This window comes from Mytilus edulis, chromosome 7 (genome assembly GCF_963676685.1).
Source record: "Mytilus edulis chromosome 7, xbMytEdul2.2, whole genome shotgun sequence".
Lineage (NCBI taxonomy): Eukaryota > Metazoa > Mollusca > Bivalvia > Mytilida > Mytilidae > Mytilus > Mytilus edulis.
This window is the reverse complement of record NC_092350.1, coordinates 88425414-88449596: the sequence shown is the minus strand read 5'-3', so window position 1 is coordinate 88449596 and position 24183 is coordinate 88425414. Positions and strand designations below refer to the sequence as shown.

At 32.7% G+C, this 24183-nt stretch overlaps 3 protein-coding genes across 3 annotated transcripts in view; all 3 read left to right on the top strand.

Annotated features, from left to right (window-relative positions):
• LOC139483478 (uncharacterized) overlaps window positions 1–24183 on the top strand; it is a 766788-nt gene that overhangs the window by 419175 nt on the left and 323430 nt on the right. The gene's annotated exons all lie outside the window — the stretch shown is intronic.
• On the top strand, window positions 7266–16578 carry LOC139482432 (uncharacterized). The gene is made up of 6 exons (XM_071266327.1): window positions 7266–7667; window positions 8704–8774; window positions 11630–11722; window positions 12274–12348; window positions 13651–14377; window positions 16450–16578. Exons 1-6 carry the CDS (start codon window positions 7319–7321, stop codon window positions 16464–16466), a joined length of 1332 nt encoding a protein of 443 aa, XP_071122428.1. The 5' UTR covers window positions 7266–7318; the 3' UTR covers window positions 16467–16578.
• Window positions 16468–22651, top strand: LOC139482431 (uncharacterized). The gene is made up of 5 exons (XM_071266326.1): window positions 16468–16658; window positions 17413–17619; window positions 18498–19079; window positions 19736–19910; window positions 21063–22651. Exons 1-5 carry the CDS (start codon window positions 16641–16643, stop codon window positions 21701–21703), a joined length of 1623 nt encoding a protein of 540 aa, XP_071122427.1. The 5' UTR covers window positions 16468–16640; the 3' UTR covers window positions 21704–22651.

Below are 24183 nucleotides of genomic sequence, written 5' to 3'. Positions count from 1 at the left end.
TTTAAGATTTTTAAGTTTTTAAGTTTTAGTTCTTAGACCACATTCATTCTGTGTCAGAAACCTATGTTGTGTCAACTATTTAATCAGGATCCAAATTCAGAGTTGTATCAAGCTTAAATGTTGTGTCCATACTTGCCCCAACTGTTCAGGGTTCGACCTCTGCTGTCGTATAAAGCTGCGCCCTGCGGAGCATCTGGTTGGACAATACCTTTGTGCTTTGAGTATATTTCATTAAACTTTGGTGCCTGGTTTATATCTATAAAGATAACCTCCCTTTAGTTTTTTATGAATTTCTGATATGACATTGAGAAGTTATTTAACTTTATTCTTAGAAAACATGACAGGCATATCATGCGCTCATGGCGCAGCTGTTTATTATAGAAGGAAGCCTGTCAGAGTGCCCGGAGAAAACCACCAACCTTCGATAGGAAAACTGACAATCCTAGGCAATTAAGATTGGAGTTGAGTGCACCTGCACGAACGTGGTTTGAACTCACAACCTCAGTGTTGAATGGCTAGTGATTGTCAGTAGTAGAACTACTTAGACCACTTGGCCACCGAGGCCCATGCCTGAACAAAGATGTACATCAAATAGAAAGCAATGATTTGTTTACAAATGTACAACAGTTGACACGTAAAACATAGTCAACTGAACTGAAAAACGAATAGAAATTCAAAAGTAATGTTCAAAAAATGAAATGTAACTATTAGTGTTAGTTTGCAAAAGAAATAAAAAAGAAAAGTATTTCAAGTAAAATGAAATCTAATAAGAATTATAAAATTCATAAGTTAAAGTTAAATTTAAAAAGTAAATGCAATAGACCACTTTAACCAGAAAAGTTCGTTGTGTGCCTTTGTGATGTAATTTACCAGATAAAGGGGATCGCCTGTATTCTAGTTCTATTAAAGTTCGTTTTGTGCCTTTGTGATGTAATTTACCAGATAAAGGGGATTGCCTGTATTCTAGTTCTATTAAAGTTCGTTTTGTGCTTTTGTGATGTCATTTACCAGATACAGATAAAGGGGATTGCCTGTATTCTAGTTCTATTAAAGTTCGTTTTGTGCTTTTGTGATGTCATTTACCAGATACAGATAAAGGGGATTGCCTGTATTCTAGTTCTATTAAAGTTCGTTTTGTGCTTTTGTGATGTCATTAACCAGATAAAGGGGATCGCCTGTATTCTAGTTCTATTAAAGTTCGTTTTGTGCCTTTGTGATGTCATTTACCAGATACAGATAAAGGGGATTGCCTGTATTCTAGTTCTATTAAAGTTCGTTTTGTGCTTTTGTGATGTCATTAACCAGATAAAGGGGATCGCCTGTATTCTAGTTCTATTAAAGTTCGTTTTGTGCCTTTGTGATGTCATTTACCAGATAAAGGGGATTGCATGTATTCTAGTTCTATTAAAATTCGTTTTGTGCCTTTGTGATGTCATTTACCAGATAAAGGGGACAGCCTGTATTCTAGTTCTATTAAAGTTTGTTTTGTGCCTTTGTGATGTCATTTACCAGATAAAGGGGACAACCTGTATTCTAGTTCTATTAAAGTTTGTTTTGTGCCTTTGTGATGTCTTTTACCAGATAGAGGGGGATCGCCTGTATTCTAGTTCTATTAAAGTTCGTTTTGTGCCTTTGTGATGTCTTTTACCAGATAGAGGGGGATTGCCTGTATTCTAGTTCTATTAAAGATCGTTCTATGCCTTAGTGACGTCACAGGGGTTTGGAAATATTTGCTGTGGGCACTTGTCCCTGGGCAAGTAAAACTGTAAAGTTCACTTGTCTGGAAAAAAAGTTACTTGCCCTGATGGTCCCAATAAATATTGAAGTATTTCATTGTAGTTAGTATATGATTCTGAGCACTGTTACAACTGCATCACAAAGACTTTTAGTGAAATCCATTTGTTTATTATGTGTAAAAATTTAGTAAAGTAGGTCAACATCTATGGGACAAAAACCTTCATGACCTTACAGCAAACCAACCAATGAAATAACATGTACAGGTAATTTTTGCAGCAGTTTTGGAATAAAAATTGTAGCCAGTAGGTAGAGTGAGGTGCTCATTTTCGCCACATCTTTCCATGTTTTCTACAGTTTATGTTCAGGTCTAAATGTTTTGAAGTATACTGATATTTCTATATGAAGATAACTTCAAATGCAAAATATACTTAAGCTTGAAAACCGGTTTGTTTTAAGAAAATCATCTGAAAAGTTAGATTAAAGGGTGTTTGAAATTTCCGGATGTTTTGTCAATGGGGGACACATATTCGCCGTTTTTACACATCTATTTAAAACCAAATGACCGCAGCTTTTAACAATTTTTATCAAATCAATTGCATTATAGATGAATAGCAGACATTTCAAAGGTATAAAGAATTCAAAATTAGGGCATTCAGTCAAATATTTACTTAGAAATACTTCTTTGAAATCGTGATTTTTATTCAGGAAATTGTCCGAAAATCGTTGTCCGTTTTTCGGTCATTTTTGGTAGGAGCCGCAATTTTGTCTCAGTTTAAAAAAATATTATATTTGTTATAAAAATATAATTTACGGGTACATTTCTTCCATTTCAGCCATCCTTTGAAGTTTTTACACCTCAAAATCCTTAAACGGCGAAATTGTGTCCCCGGAGAAAATGAGCACCCCACTCTACATATAATGATATACAAGTTTAGAGGACAGTGAGTGAAGAAATGGAAATTAAATAATGGATAAACTATTCATTGCTATTGACTTTTTTGTTGTTTCTCTCAACTGATCAACACACTTGTTTTTTTTTTTTGTTTTTTTTTTTTTATAATTGTATTGATGGGCAATTACACCGTCCCTTCCATTTACCACTCTGACAACAAATAATGTTGACCTTTGATCTATAAATATAAAGACAAAAAAAATATTTATTTTCCGAATTTCCATCCTAGATAGCCAGGTGCAATCTGATATTCACGATGTCTGAAATTCTCGCTTCCGTATTTTTTTTTAATACTCCTTATCCTCCATTTGCGTTTTAGGGTTTTTACTCGACTCATTACTCTTTTTGTCTTGCTTGCCTGGTGTTTTATAAAGTATTTATCAATCTGAATCTCGATACAAAATCATATAAAATGACACTTCCGGTACATGATGGATAAAACCTAATCGACCATCCCGTGTCAATGGACAAAACCAATGCAATGTTACACAACTCGGGTACTTATTTTTATTTATTTTGTTAATCTATCTATTTTCGGTATTATGTAATATTTATCGTCATGAACCATTGGTTTCTTTTACATAAATTGAACATCTTTATATATTTTGAACATGTTGAAATTAGTTCTATATTTCTGTTGGAATTGAACTTTGTCTTTTATATTATTTTACTTGTCCACGGGCAACCCAGACAAAAATAATTACTTGTCCGGTTGTTCAAATGTGCGAGTCGGGCATAGCATTTCCACACCCCTGCGTCATTTACCAGATAAAGGGTATCGCCTGTATTCTAGTTCTATTAAAGTCCGTTATATGCCTTTGTGACTTCATTTACCAGATAAAGGGGATCGCCTGTATTCTAGTTCTATTAAAGTCCGTTTTGTGCCTTTGTGATGTCATTTACCAGATATAGGGGATCGACTGTATTCTAGTTCTATTGAAGTTTGTTTTGTGCCTTTGTGATGTCATTTACCAGATAGAGGGGATCGCCTGTATTCAAGTTCTATTAAAGTCCGTTTTATGCCTCTGTGACGTCATTTACCAGATAAAGGGGATTGCCTGTATTCTAGTTCTATTAAAGTTTGTTTAGTGCCTTTGTGATGTCATTTACCAGATAGAGGGGGATCGCCTGTATTCTAGTTCTATTAAAGTTCGTTTTGTGCCTTTGTGATGTCATTTACCAGATAGAGGGGGATCGCCTGTATTCTAGTTCTATTAAAGTTCGTTTTGTGCCTTTGTGATGTCATTTACCAGATAGAGGGGATCACCTGTATTCTAGTTCTATTAAAGTTCGTTTTGTGCCTTTGTGATGTCATTTACCAGATAGAGGGGATCGCCTGTATTCTAGTTCTATTAAAGTTCGTTTTGTGCCTTTGTGATGTCATTTACCAGATAGAGGGGATCTCCTGTATTCTAGTTCTATTAAAGTTCGTTTTGTGCCTTTGTGATGTCATTTACCAGATAAAGGGCATCGCCTGTATTCTAGTTTTGTGCATTTGTGATGTCATTTACCAGATAAAGGGGATAGCCTGTATTCTAGATCTATTAAAGTTCGTTTTGTGCCTTTGTGATGTAATTTACCAGATAAAGGGGATCGCCTGTATTCTAGTTCTATTAAAGTTCGTTTTGTGCCTTTGTGATGTCATTTACCAGATAAAGGGAATCGCCTGTATTCTAGTTCTATTAAAGTTCATGAAGGGTCTGTAATCGTCATTATGCAGGATAAACTAGAAAAAATATGGCAGTGGCTATTTGACCGGCTCCGGCTAAATAGCAAATTTGCTATTTGACCGGCACCGGCAAAATAGCAAATTTGCTATTTAGCCGGCACTGAATAAAACTGTTCATTGATGTGATATTAAGTAGAGAATAAAAAAACTTAATAATAATTTAATATCATTTTATCACAATATCAAGCAATAAAAAATAAAATATTGAAGATGTGCATAAATGAATAATTTATAACTTTATAAAAGCATGAAAACACATTTGTATATACATTACTAAATACATTTTTTTCTAAAATATTTATAAAAAAGTTGATGTTAAAATCTGTGTAAAATGTATGGTTTAATTATCCTGTCCTGCGATAAAAATAGTGTTATGTAAAAGTACGTACATCTGACATAAAAAAGAAAATATTAAAAGTTATTTGCTACCGAATTTCAAAAGGACAGTCACATGATTTAACATTTGCAATTGTTACAAAACTAATTCTTTGCCTTTGGCAGTTGTTTTAATCTAGCACAAGATAAATGTTGCCACTCCAAACAGGAACTGCACATTACACTGGCTTCCTTTGAATCTGCATCATGTGTGCATATGTTGCATATATAGATAAGGTTCTTTTTCCCTCTTTTTCTTCTCATTATATACGCTCTTAATAGCTTCCCATCCATCTTTGTGACAATACTTTTTTATTAAATCAATGTTAACAATTGAGTCCAAACAAGAGGCAGTTAAAAGTTCAGGTCTTGCTTCAACTTGTTGCTCGATTATTAAAATGTTGTTATCAACAGCATTTTTTGCCAAATCGCTTCCAACAAAACAGTCTTATAAAAGGAATCCAATTTCTTTAGAACTTTTCTTATGAAAAGGTACACAATTGCTTTTTCGGGTATGCTTTTTTGGAAGACCGATGACAGTTTTGGTAAAACCTTTTGGCCTTCCACGTTTCTTCATATTTGGTGGAAGTAGTATATGCGAAACACGCGACCCACAACAACTGGAATACAGTAGGTGTTCTTCTTGTTGAGCAGTATCTCGTTCTTCTTCTTGGGAAACTAGTTTTCGTGAATTTTCGAATAAATGAACATGCTCAGCATCATTTTCTTTATTGTCTGTCTGAACTTAAATAAATTCTGGTTTATAACATGATTGTGTTCTAAACACATATTTGTTGTCATCAGCTTATTCCCATCACTTGTTGTTCGTAGTTGTATGAAGAAAGGACAGCTTCGCCTAAATGTGGTCTGCTTAGGACGCTGACCTGTTTAAAATGAAAAAAACAATTTTAGAAAAAAAGTTACAGTTTTCATACATTGTTATAATCATTAAGTAATCAACAATCAATCAACTCATAGTATCTTCTATACTCTGTTTCAAATCTTTTATCTTATATATATTTAACTTATATGGTTTAATGGGCTTTAATTTGCCCTCCTGCTTATATTCTAACAATATCCATAGTATCATCGTCCTGAACATGCATGAAATATTTGCCACTGGACATTAAGTAATCAACAATCAATCAACTCATTGTATCATCTATACTCTGTTTCAAATCTTTCATCCTATATATATTTTACTAAAGGCCAACTTATAACCTTAAAATCATACACTTACCCGAGGATGCACTCTTGTGATCTTTTCCTCCATGTACACAGCATAATTTCAATTGCCCATATACTAATTCTTCATTGATGTTTCTGTTTGGTGCTCGACATTTCATGGTTTTGATGGGACGTGCATCCCTTTTCCACAGCTGAACAAAATGTTCCTTTTCATAATTTTCAATAACCAATGCAAACTCTTTGTAGGAATTGAATTGTGCATTAAGCTCAATTTTTTTAGGTGTTATATCATCCATTATCACACTATATACTGACAAACTATTTAGGTTGAAAAGTACTCACCCATATTCAGTTCATTTGGTTTGTAATATTTTTCAAATTACATAACATTTGCCCCAAGTCATATACAGGTACAATAACATGATAGTTTTTTTTTCTAAAGGAGAGTTGTATTTTGATTTTTAGAATAATATATTTAATTTGATAGTTAAAAGTTTAAGTGTTTTATATAAGTAACAGTATTAACAAAAGTTTTTAAATATAAAATTTTGATATCTAATTATTATTCTTACATTTTAATTCCAGTGATATAATTTATTCAGTGCCGGCTAAATAGCAAATTTGCTATTTTGCCGGTGCCGGTCAAATAGCAAATTTGCTATTTAGCCGGTGCCGGTCAAATAGCCACTGCCAAAAAATATTTGTTCCTTAACACCAATTCTCTGTAAGGACCAAAAATACATGGCCACGCATGGACATACATTATATTAAAAATGCAATCACTTTGTTCCTTTTAAACTAATAAGAGAAAACAACAATTTTTTTTTCAATTTTCTTCTTCTAGTTACCATGGAAACCATTTGAATTTGGCAATATTTGATAAAATTCCGTGTTTTTTCATGTAATCATGGTAATGGCAAAAACCTAAATATTAGCATTATTTAGTGATTTCTGATAATTTTGTGAGCAAGAAATTGTTACAAAAACTTTTTGAACTATGTGTGTTGCCTTCATAATAAAAATATTGTATTTGGAATCTGAAAAATGCTTTCAATATGATGAAAAAAAGATAAAAATGATGTATTTAAATTTACTTTAAAAAATTATAATCCACCTCCTAAGACCTCAAACTATACACATATGCTTAGATTAAATACAAGTGAAGATATGCAAAAAATAAAATTAGTGGGGTAAGCAGTTCCTTTTCTGTAAAAAAAGGATGCAGTATTGGTGAAATCAGCATCTTTTTGCATGAGTTACTTCCCTTTGAACAATTCTCTTATCATTAGGCATAAAAATAGCAATGGAGGGAACATGAGACAAGCAGACACAGCATCATGAACATGGATAATTGTAACTTTAAACCTTTTTTAACACATATTAATTGCAGTAATAATGATTTTTTGGCTATAACCTCATTTCCTGAAACTGAAAAACATACGATTCTTTCAACTTTTGGCTTACTACTTGGAAAACCTACAGAGAATTTCAACATTTGTATTGCACATAAAATTCAATATAATTTTGATCATCGCCTGAAAACCAAATCGAGCCTTTGCAGTGTTCCACATTTTTTGTCAACCCATGTTGACATCAGAAGAAAGGTCCATGGGGAAAGAAAGGTCACAGTGGATATGATGAGGAAAGTGAACAGCAATACTGGTATCGTTCTAACCATTGGAACAGGTAGGCATTACCTTTAATCATTGTTATTAATATAAACATGCATACTATGTACAGTGACAATATACATGTATATAATTTTGAGACTGGCAATACTTGACACCTCGAATGTACCCAACTTACATGACTTAGGAAATCTAGGGTGAAATGGGAATGGGGAGAGGAGGTGTTTACAGACATTAAATTTAGGCAGCATTTCCATTACAGTCCAGGCTTGTAAAATATCACCTGCACCTGTACAGTTTTGTTCTCCAGGCCAAATTGTATTAAACAAAATCTGGAGGGAATGGCTTTGAGCTTTTTTTCTAAAAAGTGTCCTGTCATCATGGTCATGTCTTCAACTCTTGTCAGATGCTGAATTATCCAGAAAAGCTACAAAAACAGTATTCTGCATTAGGCATGGACCATTTGTTCTTTCTGGAGAGGCTGGTTTGTTTTGTTGTTCTTATTTTTTTTAATATAAATCTGGCCTGTTCAATTGTTAAAAGAATATATTCTGACTTTATGTTCAGCAAGTAAATGCATAATGTGAAAAAATATCCTTGCTTGGTATGAATGGTACATTCCGAAATCGGTGATTAGAGTTCGTGATTACAAACTATCTGTGCGTACTGTAAAAAAAAATGTCTACATATAAAACCTTCACTATAATACAAAATATGAAATGGAAGAATTATTTAAAAATCTGATTAAGAACTGTAAAAAATGCTCAAGGTAAACAAGTCAACTATCCAAAAACAGAAGGAGAAAATATAAACAATCTCAAATAAAGTTAATATACACAATATATACAACATATAAATAAATTAAACTTGTTAAAATTGTTGAAAATAGTCTCTTGTGATAGATTTCCTCTGGCATGGAGAAAAACATTCTATGTCATGTATGTCAATAAATGTGGGGGTGATAATGAAAGAAAAGATAAAAATATGAAGCTTCTGAAGAAACTTTGACACTGTAATATATACATGTAATAGGTATTATTCAGTTATTTAAGGGTAATTTGCTAGACTTATTCATTTATATTATATTATTTCAGTGATATGCACAAACTGCCGAAAGAAATTGACAAAGACTGGTAAAGAAACTGAAGAGCTTAAAGAAAAAATGGTAAGATATAAAATAAACGCATAGATACCAGGATTAAAATTTTATATTTAGCCTATAGTGGAGTGTATTATTTGAAAAAGACGTCTAGTTAAGGACGTTAATGCACCCACCTAAGATACGGCTAATTTCTTTTTTAAATGAAAGAATAATGATTAAACTTTGATTTTTGCCCGGTCGTCACAAAATTGTACAGTGCAGTTTTTGTATAATTGACGTTTATTTCAGAAATTAGTTGAAAATTATAAAATTACAACATGTTTTTCAAGTAAAGGAAATAAGTCATATCTCTTCTTTTAGACAGAATAATTAAGTGAATTAGATTCTTAAAATATTAAAAAACAATATTTACAACTGTAAGTCCGCATGCTTTTGCATTCGTTCTATATATTTGACATTTGATACGAAAATTTTCATAATCCTGAACTTTTTGGATCTATTAAATTTTTATCAAATACTTTTGCACTCTTTCTGTTTTAGAACAAACCAAATAACTCGTCAGTTATTGTTTTTTCATTCAAGATCAAGACTTTATCTCAACATTTCTTAAAATCACAATTTCTGTAATTTTATGATGTTGGGTTAAATTACTATAGTTTCCGGAATCCCTTATCTATTTCGTTATCGTTTTTCTAGTGAATATATTAGTCGATTTCCGTACAATAAATCATATTTAAATGGTTCTATTTTTATCTTTAACCTTCAGTGTAGTGTAAATGGATATAAAATCGATCAAACCTCATCCAAGGCAATGTTGGCCTCACTACAGAAACAATACAAGTTCTCCGTATGACTTTGGTTGGCTAAAAGGCAACATCGGTCTGGTATGATGTCATCCAACTTTCTACAAGATTTGATCTGTTCACGCATAGGTATAGGTATAGGGGGAGGTTTGAAATCTCAAAAGATATGTTTAACCCCCATCGCAATTTTGCGCCTGTCCCAAGTTAGGAGCCTCTGGCCTTTGTTAGTTTTGTATGATTTTTTATTTTAATTTCTTGGGTATATTTCGAAGCTCAGTATGACGTCCATTATCATTTCAAACAAGTACATTTATATTTAGGGGCCAGCTGAAAAACGCCTCTGGGTGTGGGAGTTTTTTGCTGCATTGATAACCCATTGGTGGTCTTGGCCGTTGCTTGCTTTTTGATCGGGTTGGTGTCTCTTTGACAAATCCCTCATGTCCATTCCCATTTTTTAATTCAATCTGTATATATATAGTAGATCTTGTGTTCGCTTTGAGCAAAACATCTGCTGTACTGCTTTATGCCCATGCCAAGGAAGTTGTGTTTTTATGAATATGTTGACCGATAAGAATATTGAGATTACAAGTTAAAAAGAAGCTATAATATTCCGATATCGCAAGATTCGCAATATTCCGACACTTAAATGGTCCAACACCCCATTGGTCCGATGTTTCGATCATTTAGGTTATACGCTAACGGAATTTTAACATAAGAAAGCCAAATAAAAGGTTCAATATAAGGATAACCTTGTCCTCCATTTGAAGCGGTGAAACAAGATACAAAAAAAGTTATACTTAGTGCCAAAGTAATATTTTCCCCTTGCTTCAAATATTTATTTTCGGATTATTTATATCAAATTTGCAGATATATGTTTGTAAATACTTGCAATCAAATGATATGGAGGTATTATAAGATTTAGACAATGCAAGGGCGTCTACAGATACATTTGTGTGACTTAATGGTTGATTTTCAATGACTCTGAGAGAAAACGTTACGTAATGTGCGTTACCGTTAAATTTATTAATACTATAATAGAAATATATTTTCCCAACAGTAATACAGCATTCCTATAGAATTGCTTCGTTTTTGCATTTGTTTTGACTTGATTTTTCTACTGAAATTATCTGTGAATTGAAATTGCACCCATAACCTCGATTTAAAAATAATTGCACCATAATTTCTTTTGATGACCGGGATATTTAGAAAGTACACATTCTTAGCTTTCCAGTGATATGATTTTTACTGTATGATAATAGCATTTAAATTAACGTACATTCCATATTTTTCGAATTGGTGCTTAGCGGGCTAATATGAAAAGTTTATCACATGCTTCAATTGTTATCACATGCCTTTCTGTAACGTTATCGCATGGCATTCCGGTGATACTCGGCATGTTCCGGAAAATACACATCAATGCTACGGTTCAGTGAAAAACATTACAAAGTCGTGTACAAAACAATCATTTGGATACGGAAAAGTATATAGTGTAAAAAAAATTATTAAATAAATGCATTTTTTAAAAGTTTCAAACATAATTTAGAAAGTTACCTTTTCTTCTGTGTTGAGGCATATGGTAAAAATATTTCATATCGAATGTACTAAATTTGGGGTCCGATGTCCATGAACTTTTCACTCTTTGATCCTTTATTTGGGAACCACGTAAAAGGATCAATACATGAATCTGTTATTTTTCTCCATTGTTGAAGCATATAATAAAAAGATCATAACATGACATTTTTCATATCGCATGTATTATCAGCCCTCAGTCAATATCAGACCTCGAGCCATGCAGCTCTTGGGCTGATATTGAACCTAGGGCTGATAATACATGCGATATGAAAAATGCCATGTTATAATCTGATAATATCACTCGCCTACTAGACACGTGTTTCTTCTACAAAAGACTTATCAGTGACCTCAAATAAAAAAATGTTAAAAAGGCTCAAAAAGGTATGAAATTAAAGCATTCCTAAAAGTTTTGCCAAATACAGAATTACATTTGTATATACAAAGTTACAATGTGCTTTTTATTTTATTTGAAGAATTTATTTATTACCGTCCAATAATGTAAATTTCTAATTAGGTTTATTTATGTTGTTTTTTTTTTGCTAGATATGCACAGCTGATGAAATTATGGATTGTAATCTAGAACATCCCTCTGAAAGCACAGATATTTCTACCTTGTCTGAAGACAAATGTCTACTGGTAAGCTAAAAAATAGTTTCTGAAATGTATAACATGCTTGATAGAAGTGTCGTTAATAGGTTTTTAGCAGAAGTAAACCACTGTGACCCTGTCTCTGGTCACTAAAATTATAAGATATGTTAGAAAAAAAAACCCAGTTATTTCCCTTTGTAAATATTAAATATATGGAAAATTTCCAAATGCTCATGTGTACATTTTTTCCATGAATATTATGAAACTTATATCATAGGTTTATATTAGAAATGTCTCACAAGTTAGAAAATCAGTGCAGATAATCTGGCTATCTCCTACTACAGATCTGTAGGTTCAGCTTTAATAGTTTGTAGAATGTTCATCATACAAAGTGTTAAATTTATAATTTCCTATGGTCAAGTGGGGCATCATTTGTGTCTTACAGACAGCGTTACAATTTTGAGTTCTAAGCCAACACCACTGTATGTTAAAAACAAAATATTTGGAACTATGCTCATGCATACAGCAAGCAAAATAAAAGGGGGGAGGGAATTGCGTAAATCCAGTTTTTCTATCAATCCATTGTTTTACTGTTTCAGAAAAATGCAAATATAGAAGGAGTACAAACCCGTAAAAGAAAACTGAACTATCTATCAATTACTACAGGGGGACATGTAAGTAGATTATAGAGTAATATACAGGTTTATCTTGTAAGCTTGTAAAATAGTTTAGGATAATGTGTTAAATGTATTAGTTTATGTGCCTGTCTCAAGTCAGGAGCCTGTAATTTAGTGGTTGTTGTTTGTTTATGTGCTGCATATTTGCTTTTCGTTCATTTTTTAGCTCACCTGGTCCGAAGGGCCAAGTGAGCTTTTCCCATCAATTTGCGTCCGGCGTCCGGCGTCGTCCGTCGTCATTGTTAACTTTTACAAAAATCTTCTCCTCTGAAACTGCTTGGCCAAATTAAACCAAACTTGTCCACAATCATCATTGGGGTATCTAGTTTAAAAAAATGTGAAGCGTGACCCGGTCAACCAACCAAGATGGCCGCCACGGCTAAAAATAGAACATAGGGGTAAAATGCAGTTTTTGGCTTATAACTCAAAAACCAAAGCATTTAGAGCAAATCTGTCGGTAAAATTGTTCATCAGGTCAAGATCTATCTACCCTGTGATTTTCAGATGAATCGGACAACCTGTTGTTGGGTTGCTGCCCCTAAATTGGTAATTTTAAGGAAATTTTACTGTTTTTGGTTATTATCTTGAATATTATTATAGATAAAGATAAACTGTAAACAGCAATAATGTTCAAGAAAGTAAACAGCAATAATGTTCAACAAAGTAATGTTTACAAATAAGTCAACATGACTGAAATGGTCAATTGACCCCCTAAGGAGTTATTGCCCTTTATAGTCAATTTTTAACAATTTTCATAAAATTTGTAAATTTTCACTAACATTTTCCACTGAAACTTCTGGTCCAAGTTTATTATAGATAGAGATAATTGTAAGCAGCAAGACTGTTTAGTAAAGTGAGATCTACAAACACATCACCATCACCATAACACAATTTTGTCATGAATCCATCTTTTGCTATGTTTAATATTCACAGACAACAAGGTGAGCGACACAGGCTCTTTAGAGCCTCTAGTTTATATAAATTAAGGTTGTAAGTTTTCTCGTTTGAATTGTTTTACATTGTCATTTAGGTGCCTTTTATAGCTGACTATGCGGTATGGGCTTTGCTCATTGTTGAGGGCCATACGTTTGCCTATTGCAAAGGTTATGTGATAATTGTACCTTAATTACAGACTTTCAACATAAATTAATTCATGATACGTTACCAAAAAAGTCATTTCAGCATCTGCACTTTTGTTATATTTATACTACACCATTCCTTGTGTACAATTATAATGTGTAGCAACATTGTTGTAAATGAGATACTGTTCTATGTGCTGATGTATGTTTTTCTTTGTAGAGCCAAAACAGTGATTTAGACATGAGTAGCCAAGAACTCTCTAGTCAGGCAACAGAAGCCTCTGTGGTAAATATTGGAAAACTTGAGAAACTAAATGATTTTCTACAAACTGCTGGCTGCAGTCCTGTTAAGTATCTTCAATCATCATTCACAGACTGCAGTGAAAGATCCCAAAGAAGATACATCCAAAAAGCTAAGGACTGTGTTGATTTGGTACTATCCACGATATGCCCAGGTGAAGGTGATCTTTTAGCGGAAGTATTATTTCCATCAACAAATGACCAGAAAAATCAAATGTTAGCAGCTGATCCATTATTAATGGCATTAACAGATTCCTTCAACAAGGCTGAGACATGGACACTGAGACAACAACTGTTATCCATAATATCAAAGGATAAAAGCTTTGATGAAGTGTCCATGCTCATCCCAGGCTTGACTAGATATAGGTACAATATGTCACGGCATCATGAAGAATCTGAAGGATGTGGGATGCCCATATTAGTCAAGGATACCAAAAGACAGAAAATTGATGAAGGAACTTTGGAAAACTTTATAGACTTTATTACATCAAGTCACATTGTTAAAGATCTCCCATTTGGTGAAAAAACTTTAAAACTTTCAACTGGAGAAATAATAAAAACTCCAAATGTCATCCGAGCCATTGCTCCATCTAGTATAGTCAGACAATACAAACAGTACTGTGAGGAAGAAAACATTGTGTCACTTGGTAAGTAAAATAACACTTTAAATAATTTTGAATTCAGTTAAATGTGACTTAGAATACTAATGTTCCTGTACATCCGTCCATTTCACCAGGTGTCCAGGTGTCTGTCTGTCTGTCCGCTATTAAGTTTTGGGTTGATATCAGCAATATGACAAGTTTATTATTTGAGGACAATCGACTTTTTTTAAAAGAGTAATGCCCCTTCAAAATATTAGATAAGTGCAATGGGGGTGACAATGGAACTCTATTCTCTTATACACACAGATTAAGCCTTCAATTTTCTTGTTCGAATTGTTTAACTTTTGTCTTTTTTGCGCCTTTTATAGCTGACTATGTACTTTGCTCATTGTTGAATGCAATATGGTGTCAATGTTTATTGTTTATATCTATTTTAAAAATAATCACAAACATTTATTATTCATCAATCGATTATTGTTTTTTAATTAAGTCTCCCAAACAAAGTTTGGAGACTTATTGTTTTTGCTCAGTTCTTATTATTTTTATTATTCTTCTTCTTCTTCCGCCGCTTTAAAAAATGAACTTGTCCGCAGCGTTTCTCTAAAACCGCTTGTCAGATTGACTTAGGATTTCATAAAATGGTAGACTAATATGTCTAGATGAGCCATCAAACTTTCGTTTGTGCATTGGGGTCTATTAAGGGGTGTTTTGGGGGGTAGAAAGCAGGGAGGGTTTTACTATAGAACCCTATGGGATTTTATTTTCAAAATTTTTTAAATGAATATAACTTGAAAACTATAAGTGATAGATACATGCAGTCTTCAGAAATGATTATAGGACAATAAAATAAATCACATGAAATATAGGGGGATGCCCTGGGGGGTCATCCCTACCCCCTTCAATTTGAGAATGTGCTATTATATTGTAAACGGTCCAGATCCCCACCCCTAAACCATATATATTCTTGTAGGGGACAATAAAACAAATCAAATGAAATAAAAGGGAAGTCCCTAGGGGGTCACCCCACCCCCTCTTGTTGGAAAACTTGTAAACGGTCCAGATCCCCACCCCTAAACCATATATATTCTTGTAGGGGACAATAAAACAAATCAAATGAAATCAAAGGGAAGTCTCTAGGGGGTCACCCCACCCCCTCTTGTTGGAAAACTTGTAAACGGTCCAGATCCCCACCCCTAAACCATATATATTCTTGTAGGGGACAATAAAACAAATCAAATGAAATAAAAGGGAAGTCCCTAGGGGGTCACCCCACCCCCTCTTGTTTGAAAACTTGTAAACGGTCAAGATCCCCACCCCTAAACCATATATATTCTTGTATGGGACAATGAAACAAATCACATGTAATTAGATGGAAGTTCCTGGGGGTCACCCCCACCCCGTTCAATTTGAGAATGTACTATTATCTTGTAAACAGTCCAGATCCCCACCCCTAAACCATATATATTCTTGTAGGGGACAATAAAACAAATCAAATGAAATAAATGGGAAGTTCCTAGGGGGTCACCCCACCCCCTCTTGTTTGAAAACTTGTAAACGGTCCAGATCCCCACCCCTAAACCATATATATTCTTGTAGGGGACAATAAAACAAATCAAATGAAATAAAAGGGAAGTCCCTAGGGGGTCACCCCAACCCCTCTTGTTTGAAAACTTGAAAACGGTCCAGATCCCCACCCCTAAACCATATATATTCTTGTATGGGACAATAAAACGAATCACATAAAATTAGATGGAAGTTCCTGGGGGTCACCCCCACCCCGTTCAATTTGAGAATGTACTATTATCTTGTAAACGGTCCAGATCCCCACCCCTAAACCGTATATTTTCTTGTAGGGGACAATAAAACAAATCAAATGAAATGTAGGTAAAGTCCCTGGGGGTCACCACCACCCCCTCCTGTTTGAAAACTTGTAAATGGTGGAGATCCCTACTCGTAAGCCATATATATTCTTGTATGGGACAAAAAATCAAATCAAATGAACATGGAACCATATGAATGGGGAGTTATCGGAGCTTTGTTTGGGAGACTTCGTAACAGCATCCTGTTACAATTACTTCTTGTTAGTTATATTTTTTTATGAATTTATTTTTTTGTAGGAACAAGCACTATGTAAAAGATACTAGATGAATGTGCAGCATCTTTCAGGAAGTCTGTTGAAGGCATAGATTATTTCATCGCTGAAGGAGGCCGGGCTTTTAATGACCTTGAGGGGATTCTTGACAAAGTAGAAATTACTCAAGAGAAAACAAAAGAATTAAAGACCAAACTAGTTGAGGCAAAAAGATACATGAAATCAGATTTCAAGGTACTACTCAACATACTGAAATTTCCTCTATACTCAATCACAAAGTGAGAATAAACTTTTCTGAAATAAGTATACTATCATGGTTTCCTTTCTTGAAATCTAAAATGTTCATGATCATCAAGACTAGAAAAAAAGAATGATAAACTGTTTATCTCTGTTTTGCCATGCAGATTAATAATAACCAAACCTGGATCTTATTCGAAGATATAAAAATGTCAAAAATAAACCATAACAGCCAAGGGGTTATATTAATTTGTTTACATACTAATTTTTTTTACCCAATTGAGTATTATTTTTATTTAATTAAAATATTTATATATTTTATACAAATGTATAAACAAGTCTAAATTGAAAACATATATATTTACAAAATATATCATCTATAAGTGACTAAAGTACTATATGGTTTCTTAACATTAAGACCCACTTTTATTCTGTGGGTTTTCGATTTTTAGAAATGTAAAAAAAAAAAACAAGCATCTAATTATTTTCATTACCTCTATTGAATTAACTTCAGAAATTGCAGACAAAGAAGGACAACTCCTGTATATGTAACTTACAAGTTCTAGAATGTGAAGCTTTAAATGGACAAAAATGAGAATAACACTTCATACATTCCAGGCCAGGATTTTTCTGGCTTTTCCTTCATCAAAAATCTAAATATAAGAAATTTATATGATAAATATAACTTTGTTGATTTTAAGCTGTGTGAGTCTTTTTGATTATATCTATTTCTTTCTTTTTCCCATAATAGGTACATTTAACAGAAGAAAATCCAGTACCTGATCACTGCATTGGTTTTGCCTTGAGTGACAAAGAATCTTGTTTCAGGAGGGACTGTATAAATCACATACACACTGACACATGTTTGAACTGTGACACTATTGACAGCTTATTCAAGGAAATCCAGACCTTAGCAGATGAAGCTGTCTTTGAAAATAAGGAAGCTGTCTTATTCCAGGTAAATTAACATGATTAAGTTAAACCATTATTTCATATGTACATGCATTGAATGGTTGTGCTTTGTGGTATGATATGAAAGTACAAAGGAACTTGACATTTTACAGTAATGTTAACACATGTATTTATAATACAGTAACACATTGTGTACCGGTACATGTTGCTTTAATTATAGAAAAATAAATTTACATTTTCAGTCAGTATTCCAAGAATAATATAGTACAAAGTAAAAATTGCAATAAGAATGTTGAAACAAAAATTTTGAAAAGCTTATGCCTACAAAATTTACTACCAGAAATAGTATGCAAAATATAACATAATCTGTAACCTGACCAAATATAAAGTGTACAATTTTTTCTCCAGGATTTATGTGAATCTCAGGTGAAATTTTTCACATGAACTTCATGAATACTTCACCAAAAAAATAATTGGTATTTTTCATGATTTTCATTAAATTTGAAAATTTAGATGTTATAAGATTAACTTTATTTTTAAAATGTCATGTTAATTTCATGTGAAAAAAAATTCAAGTGATCTTTACGCATTAGCTCCTGTAAGTTGTAATTTTTGTGAGTGAAATTCCCCTGTGTTGATTACTTTAAACTACAATGACCATGATGACTTCATTTGAATAATTCCAAATAATTATGGTGCAGTTCTTGTATAGGTCCACATCTCCACTGATGAAGTGATAATGTGATATAGGAATTATATTTTGTCATTGAGGCATGTTAGGTAGTATTTGCATTGCACAAAAATAGAGAGGATTATTTCAGCTTTATTGTTAACATTTGTTTGAGTCATTGACTAAAATTAATTTATACATGAGGGACACCTGCTACTATCTTATTGTTATCTTGTTTGCCCTGCTTTTTACAGGTTGAAAAGGCTGTATCAGATATCCAGGAGTGGAAAATGCACTTAATCCGATCCCGAAACCAGAATAGAGCAAGAACCAATATTCTTTCAGACATGGATGATAATGAGTGCCTTATTATTGCTGATTGGGCAATGAAATTTCTGCCACGGAGGTATAGAGAAGGACAAACTGATTGGTTTGCCAAGCGTGGCTTAAATTGGCATATAAGTGTTGCTTATATGAAAGGTGAAGATGAACAGCTGACAAGTACAACATATGTGCATATTTTTGATACACCTGCTTCACAGGATTCAGCTACAACATCAGCAGTGTTAGAAGATGTAGCCAAAGATTTGCTTGCTGAATTACATCCTAAAGCTATCAAGTTTCATTTCTGGTCTGATAATGCTGGCTGCTACAAGAGCAGCAATACAATTATAACACTGCATCAACAGTTAGGAAATAATTTAATTTCCTATGATTTTTGTGAATCCCAGGATGGAAAGGGGCCATGTGACCGCAAATCATCACACATAAAATCATCAATAAAGCGGTATATAAATGAAGGGAATGATGTTCTTAGTGCCAAGCAAATGAAGCAGGTATTCAAAGTTTTTTTTATTACTTAGGATTCATTTATTTTCGTGTGTACCTATTTCATGTATTTTCGTGGTTTGAGGAAAATGTACATAATCCTGGATATTTGATATTGTATTTTTGCAAAGTGTGTACTCATTCCTTACGAAAATTTGCAATTTGTTGAACTACCTTGAGAAATGTGTACCAAACTAAGTTTGCAGTTCTATATTATGTAGTATTGAAAGGTCAAGGTTACAATTGGACTAAGGAGAAATAATGATGAATGTTTATAATATCAGAGACAAAATTATATCCAATGTATTATCAAATTGACTTTTCTTATATAGTATAATGTGGCTTGATTGCCAATGAGACAACTATATATAGAGACCAGAAACTAAATAACATAATAGTAAACATTTATATGTCTCTGTACAGCTTCAACAATGAGTAAAACTTATACCCCTTAGCAGGCTTACATTGTAGTAAGCTATATAAATATATATGAAATGACGGATGTAGTGCAAGAAAACAAGAAAACTAACAAACTGTTTATTTATTTTAGGTTTGCAATGCTACTGCTAGTAAATCTAAATGTAAAATTGTCGTTTTGATAAAAATCAGTCTAACATTTTTAAAGATACATGTAAATTATAGTTTTATCATTTCTTTTTTGTAGGCAATTGACTTCAAACAATTTGCTGGAAGCACATACAAAGTTAAAGTGGTTGATGTAGTTATTGATGTTGAAAAGAGTGCAGCTGTCAAACCAATACCTGCAATATCATCATATCACAACTTTCAATTCAGCAAAGATGGTGTTACTGTGTGGAAAGCCTATGGTATTGGGAAAGGTAGGCAAGATTAGATGAAAATAATGTTTGTACTAGACAATAATGACTTGATTCAGGAGGTTGTGAAGGGGTGTATATTTGATATAACAAGCATTCAGTGAGTATTGCATGGCAATACATAGTCTCCTACCGGTTGAAAAGTTATTGTATTGAAACAAAATTCTAACTTGTTTAATGGTGTAAACTATATAACAAATATCAAGTCGGTATCTTCAAGCTAACGAAAAAATTGTTGAAATTGAATGTTTAAATGAATTTTGTATGTCCAAGGACCATAATTCGACACAAAATCTTCAGACCATTAATAAAAAGTAAACTAGATATGTGACTTGTCATAATAAAACAATCCACCAAATATCAAATCAATATCTTCAAACATGAACATGGAAAACTGATTTGCCTGACTGACGGATGGACAGACAGGTAGATGGAGTGCAAACCTAAAGTCCCCTTCAACTACATTGGTAGGGGACTAGTAACCAAACCAGACAACCAGCTACCAGTAAGCTCCAAAAAAGTATATAGTACAGAAATCTTTTTATGACACACAATCAACACTTTATTAGAGCAATGAAGTCAAAAATAAATTCACAAGTAGAACAACATAAGACTCTTTATGCCCCACCTACAATAGTAGAGGGGCATTATGTTTTCTGGTCAGTAGCAGTGTAGGTCTGTTCGTTCGCTGTCCGTCCGTCTGTCCTGCTTCAGGTTAGTTTTTGATGAAGTTGAAGTCCAATCAACTTGAAACTTAGTACACATGTGCCCTATGATATGATCTTTCTAATTTTAATGCCACATTAGAGTTTTTACCCAATTTCACCGTTCACTGAACTTAGAAAATGACAGTGCTAATTTCAGGTTAAAGTTTTTGGTTAAGGTAGTTTTTGATGAAGTTGAAGTCCAATCAACTTGAAACTTAGTTAGTATACATGTTCCCTATGTTATGATCTTTCCAATTTCACGGTCCACTAAACATAGAAAATGATAGTGCAAGTGGGGCATTTGTGTACTATGGACACATTCTTGTTTTTTACTTGTATAAATGAAAAATACATAAATGTTGAAAGGGATATAACTCTACAACATGAAATAATTTACCTATACCAGTGAATAAAAAAAAAACATTGTATAGTTAATTTTATTTTTTAGGAAAAGTTTTCCCATGGACTAAAATCTTCAAAGAAAATATTAAAGTAACAGAAATGAATACAGTTGCTAACTGGACAAATTCCATTGTTGTTCTTCCTTCTATCAACATGCCAAAGACAAATGCTATTAAAGATTTATTTTATTGTCCAAATGAAGGTTGTGTACGAACATTCAGCAGGAATTCTAGCTTAGATCAGCATGTTATGCTAGGATTCTGTGACTTCAGACAGGAAAAGCAACCTCTGTCAGACAAAGCAAAGTCAATGTATGCTGAAAAAGTTAAAGAAAGTGCAAGCTTTGCTGGTTCTATCACACTTGCTTCTGACAACACTCAAAGTGAATCTTCTTCATCAGAGTTAGAACAAGGGTGGGCTTTGAAATTTCGGAAATCACAAGTGCAATTCAGTGTTCATCAGAAAGAATATCTTATTCAAAAATTTGACAAAGGAAACCAAACTGGAAGAAAGGAGGACCCAGTTGTAGTTGCTGATGAAGTCACTGGAAAATACAGATTCAGCAGAAATGAATACTTGACTGCACAACAGATCACCAGCTCCTTTCAAGGGAAGTGCAGAAGAGAAAAAAAATGGACAGTAATGACTTTACAGCAGCCGTTGAGGAGGATAACAAATCCAATCTAAAAAAAGTCATTTTGCAAAAAATATCTTAAAGTCAATATTGTTTGATGGTTGACATTTTGAACTCTCAAGTGTAAAATCAAATCAATTCAAATTAATTATTAGTGTAAAATTAAAAAAAAAATTCTTAATGACATACAAATCACATTCCTTACAAAAAATACAAAACTTTAAATTAACAAACATTCAACTATTATATGATTATAAGTATATCATATATTTAGAAATTTTTTAGGAGGTGATACCTTTTGCAAATTTTAAATTAAAGTACAACATTCTTAATGAGATTGTTATGAAATCAATGGAATTATAACAAAACAAATATATATCTGATAAACCTATGATAAAATTAAAGTAATAAAAAATGAGTTTAATATTATTCTAATTCATCTTGTCAGCTAGGTTATTTCTCAGGATTTAAATCCTTTAATAAGCCCCTCTAACAACTTTAGTTATGCATGTTATGGGATACCAGTTAAATGTACACAAAAATGTAAATTTTTCATCAGCAGATATTTTGCTAAAAGATTGGACTTTCTTTCTTCCTCCCAAAAAAAATTTAACACTTTAAGGCGAAATTCATCTTTTAACAGAGGGAAATAATCTTTTTTTTTATTTACAGTGTTTACCCTATTCAATATTCGAATTGAAAAAAAAAATCAAGTTTTGGTCAACTGTTGGTCTTCATAATAAATAATAATAATAGTAATCATTTTTAAATTTCTGTTGGTTCTTAGTTTGTTTCCATTAGGGTTATATATTTGTTGATTAAAAAGACTGCTTATCCAGAAATCTATTTAGCTAATTCAATCACTACAACATTGATCAATCGTTTTTTGGAATAAGTATTTGGATTTTTATTTTAATACATTTCCTAAAAGACCGCTAGCCATACATATATACTGTGCACATGTATATCATGTTTCATTGTATTAAAATATTATCCTTTTAGTTTTTTTTTTTTTAATCGATGTCATTACAGCAAATTACATATTTGAATTTGACATGACTTGTGCTACTTCCACAGAATTTTGAGTCAAAGATTCATACATGTGGATCTTTACTTATCATTAAAATTTGAATGAAAATATATATATATAGCAATTCTAATACTGTTTACCTTCAACCAGTGGTTATAGTGCAACTTATGGAACACACCAAGTGTTGTAGGGGTCTTAATGGCCAAGTGGTCTAAGTAGTCCAACTACTGTGTCACTATATATATATATAGCAAGCCTGTCAGTTCTCAGATGTTTTAGAATCCCACACATGACAGATGCACTAAACTCCAATCTTTATTGAATAGGATTGTTAGTCAATCAATCGATGTGTTTTAACATAAAATTCAGGTACAATTATAAACGAATTATAAAGTTTGGAAAAATTGACTTTTCATATTGGGAGTTTTATACAAACTTTTATGATCAGCAATAGTTGAGGAGCATTGTAAAGCAATAACAGCTAATGTTTTGAGTAATAAAGATGTTTATCTGATGGATCCAGGTGAAATGAAGGTTATGGTATTAGTTCTTCAAAACATTTTTTAAAGGGACTAAAGATATTTTTCTGACCAGAAATCACTATAATAATTAATAAACTATGACTTTAAGGTCAAATTCCAAGGTTATAGGAAGCTTATGATGATACATAACACCATCTTAAGGTCATGCATACACACTTACATACTATAAATGACCTATTTAGATGTACAAGAACGTCAAAATTATTACCAAAATACGTTATTAAAAATGGTATTATTTGACCTTCAGGTCAAATGTCAAGGTCAAATGAAGGTCATAAAAGTACATAATATACTGTCTTAGAATCACTGCATGTAAAATCAGGGATCATATATACATGTATCATGTTTATTTATACATATATATCTGACTTAAAGTCAGAAAATGTTCTGATAGAGCCACGAAAAGGGTCTAAAAATAAGCAATGATTTAAGGTCAAGGTCAAAGGTCAAGGTATCATGATGTTCATTGTGATATGAAACATACTTTCATGCAGTCATGCACTCACATATTAGATAATATAAACCTATTTATACAGACAAAAAAGATTTCAACAAGATAGGTATAAGCTGATATAAATGCATTTATGACAAAAACGGTAATTTCACAATATTTTGGCAACATGCCAACAAAAGCGAAGGCCTTACCCCACTGATTTTTTTTACTCTTAATTTCGCATATACCTTGCTTTACCACATTCAATATACAGTTTATGTTCAACAGGTGGATTTTGGTTTCTGTATCTCTCCAAAGTCTATTAAAATAATTGCCTTAATGTCTATTTGATTTTTTTCAAATTAGGCCATTTTGGGGCATGAAATAAAAAAAAATGTTTGATTTTAAAACTTTTTCATTTATAGTTTTTAAACACTTAACATCATGACTAACATAACTACTACCAAAGAACAATAAAGAGGACATAGTTATTTGTCACTGTCAGGATGAAAATACTGAAAATTTTGG

Bases quoted from the DNA above. Each gene is read 5' to 3' on its own strand.
- LOC139482431 (XM_071266326.1), top strand. The intron at 17,620-18,497 runs GTAAATTAACAT...TGCTTTTTACAG, and splicing joins AGGAAGCTGTCTTATTCCAG to GTTGAAAAGGCTGTATCAGA. The intron at 19,080-19,735 runs GTATTCAAAGTT...TCTTTTTTGTAG, and splicing joins GTGCCAAGCAAATGAAGCAG to GCAATTGACTTCAAACAATT.
- LOC139482432 (XM_071266327.1), top strand. From the start codon at position 7,319: ATGAACATGGATAATTGTAACTTTAAACCTTTTTTAACACATATTAAT. The intron at 8,775-11,629 runs GTAAGATATAAA...TTTTTTTGCTAG, and splicing joins AAGAGCTTAAAGAAAAAATG to ATATGCACAGCTGATGAAAT. The intron at 12,349-13,650 runs GTAAGTAGATTA...TTTTCTTTGTAG, and splicing joins CAATTACTACAGGGGGACAT to AGCCAAAACAGTGATTTAGA.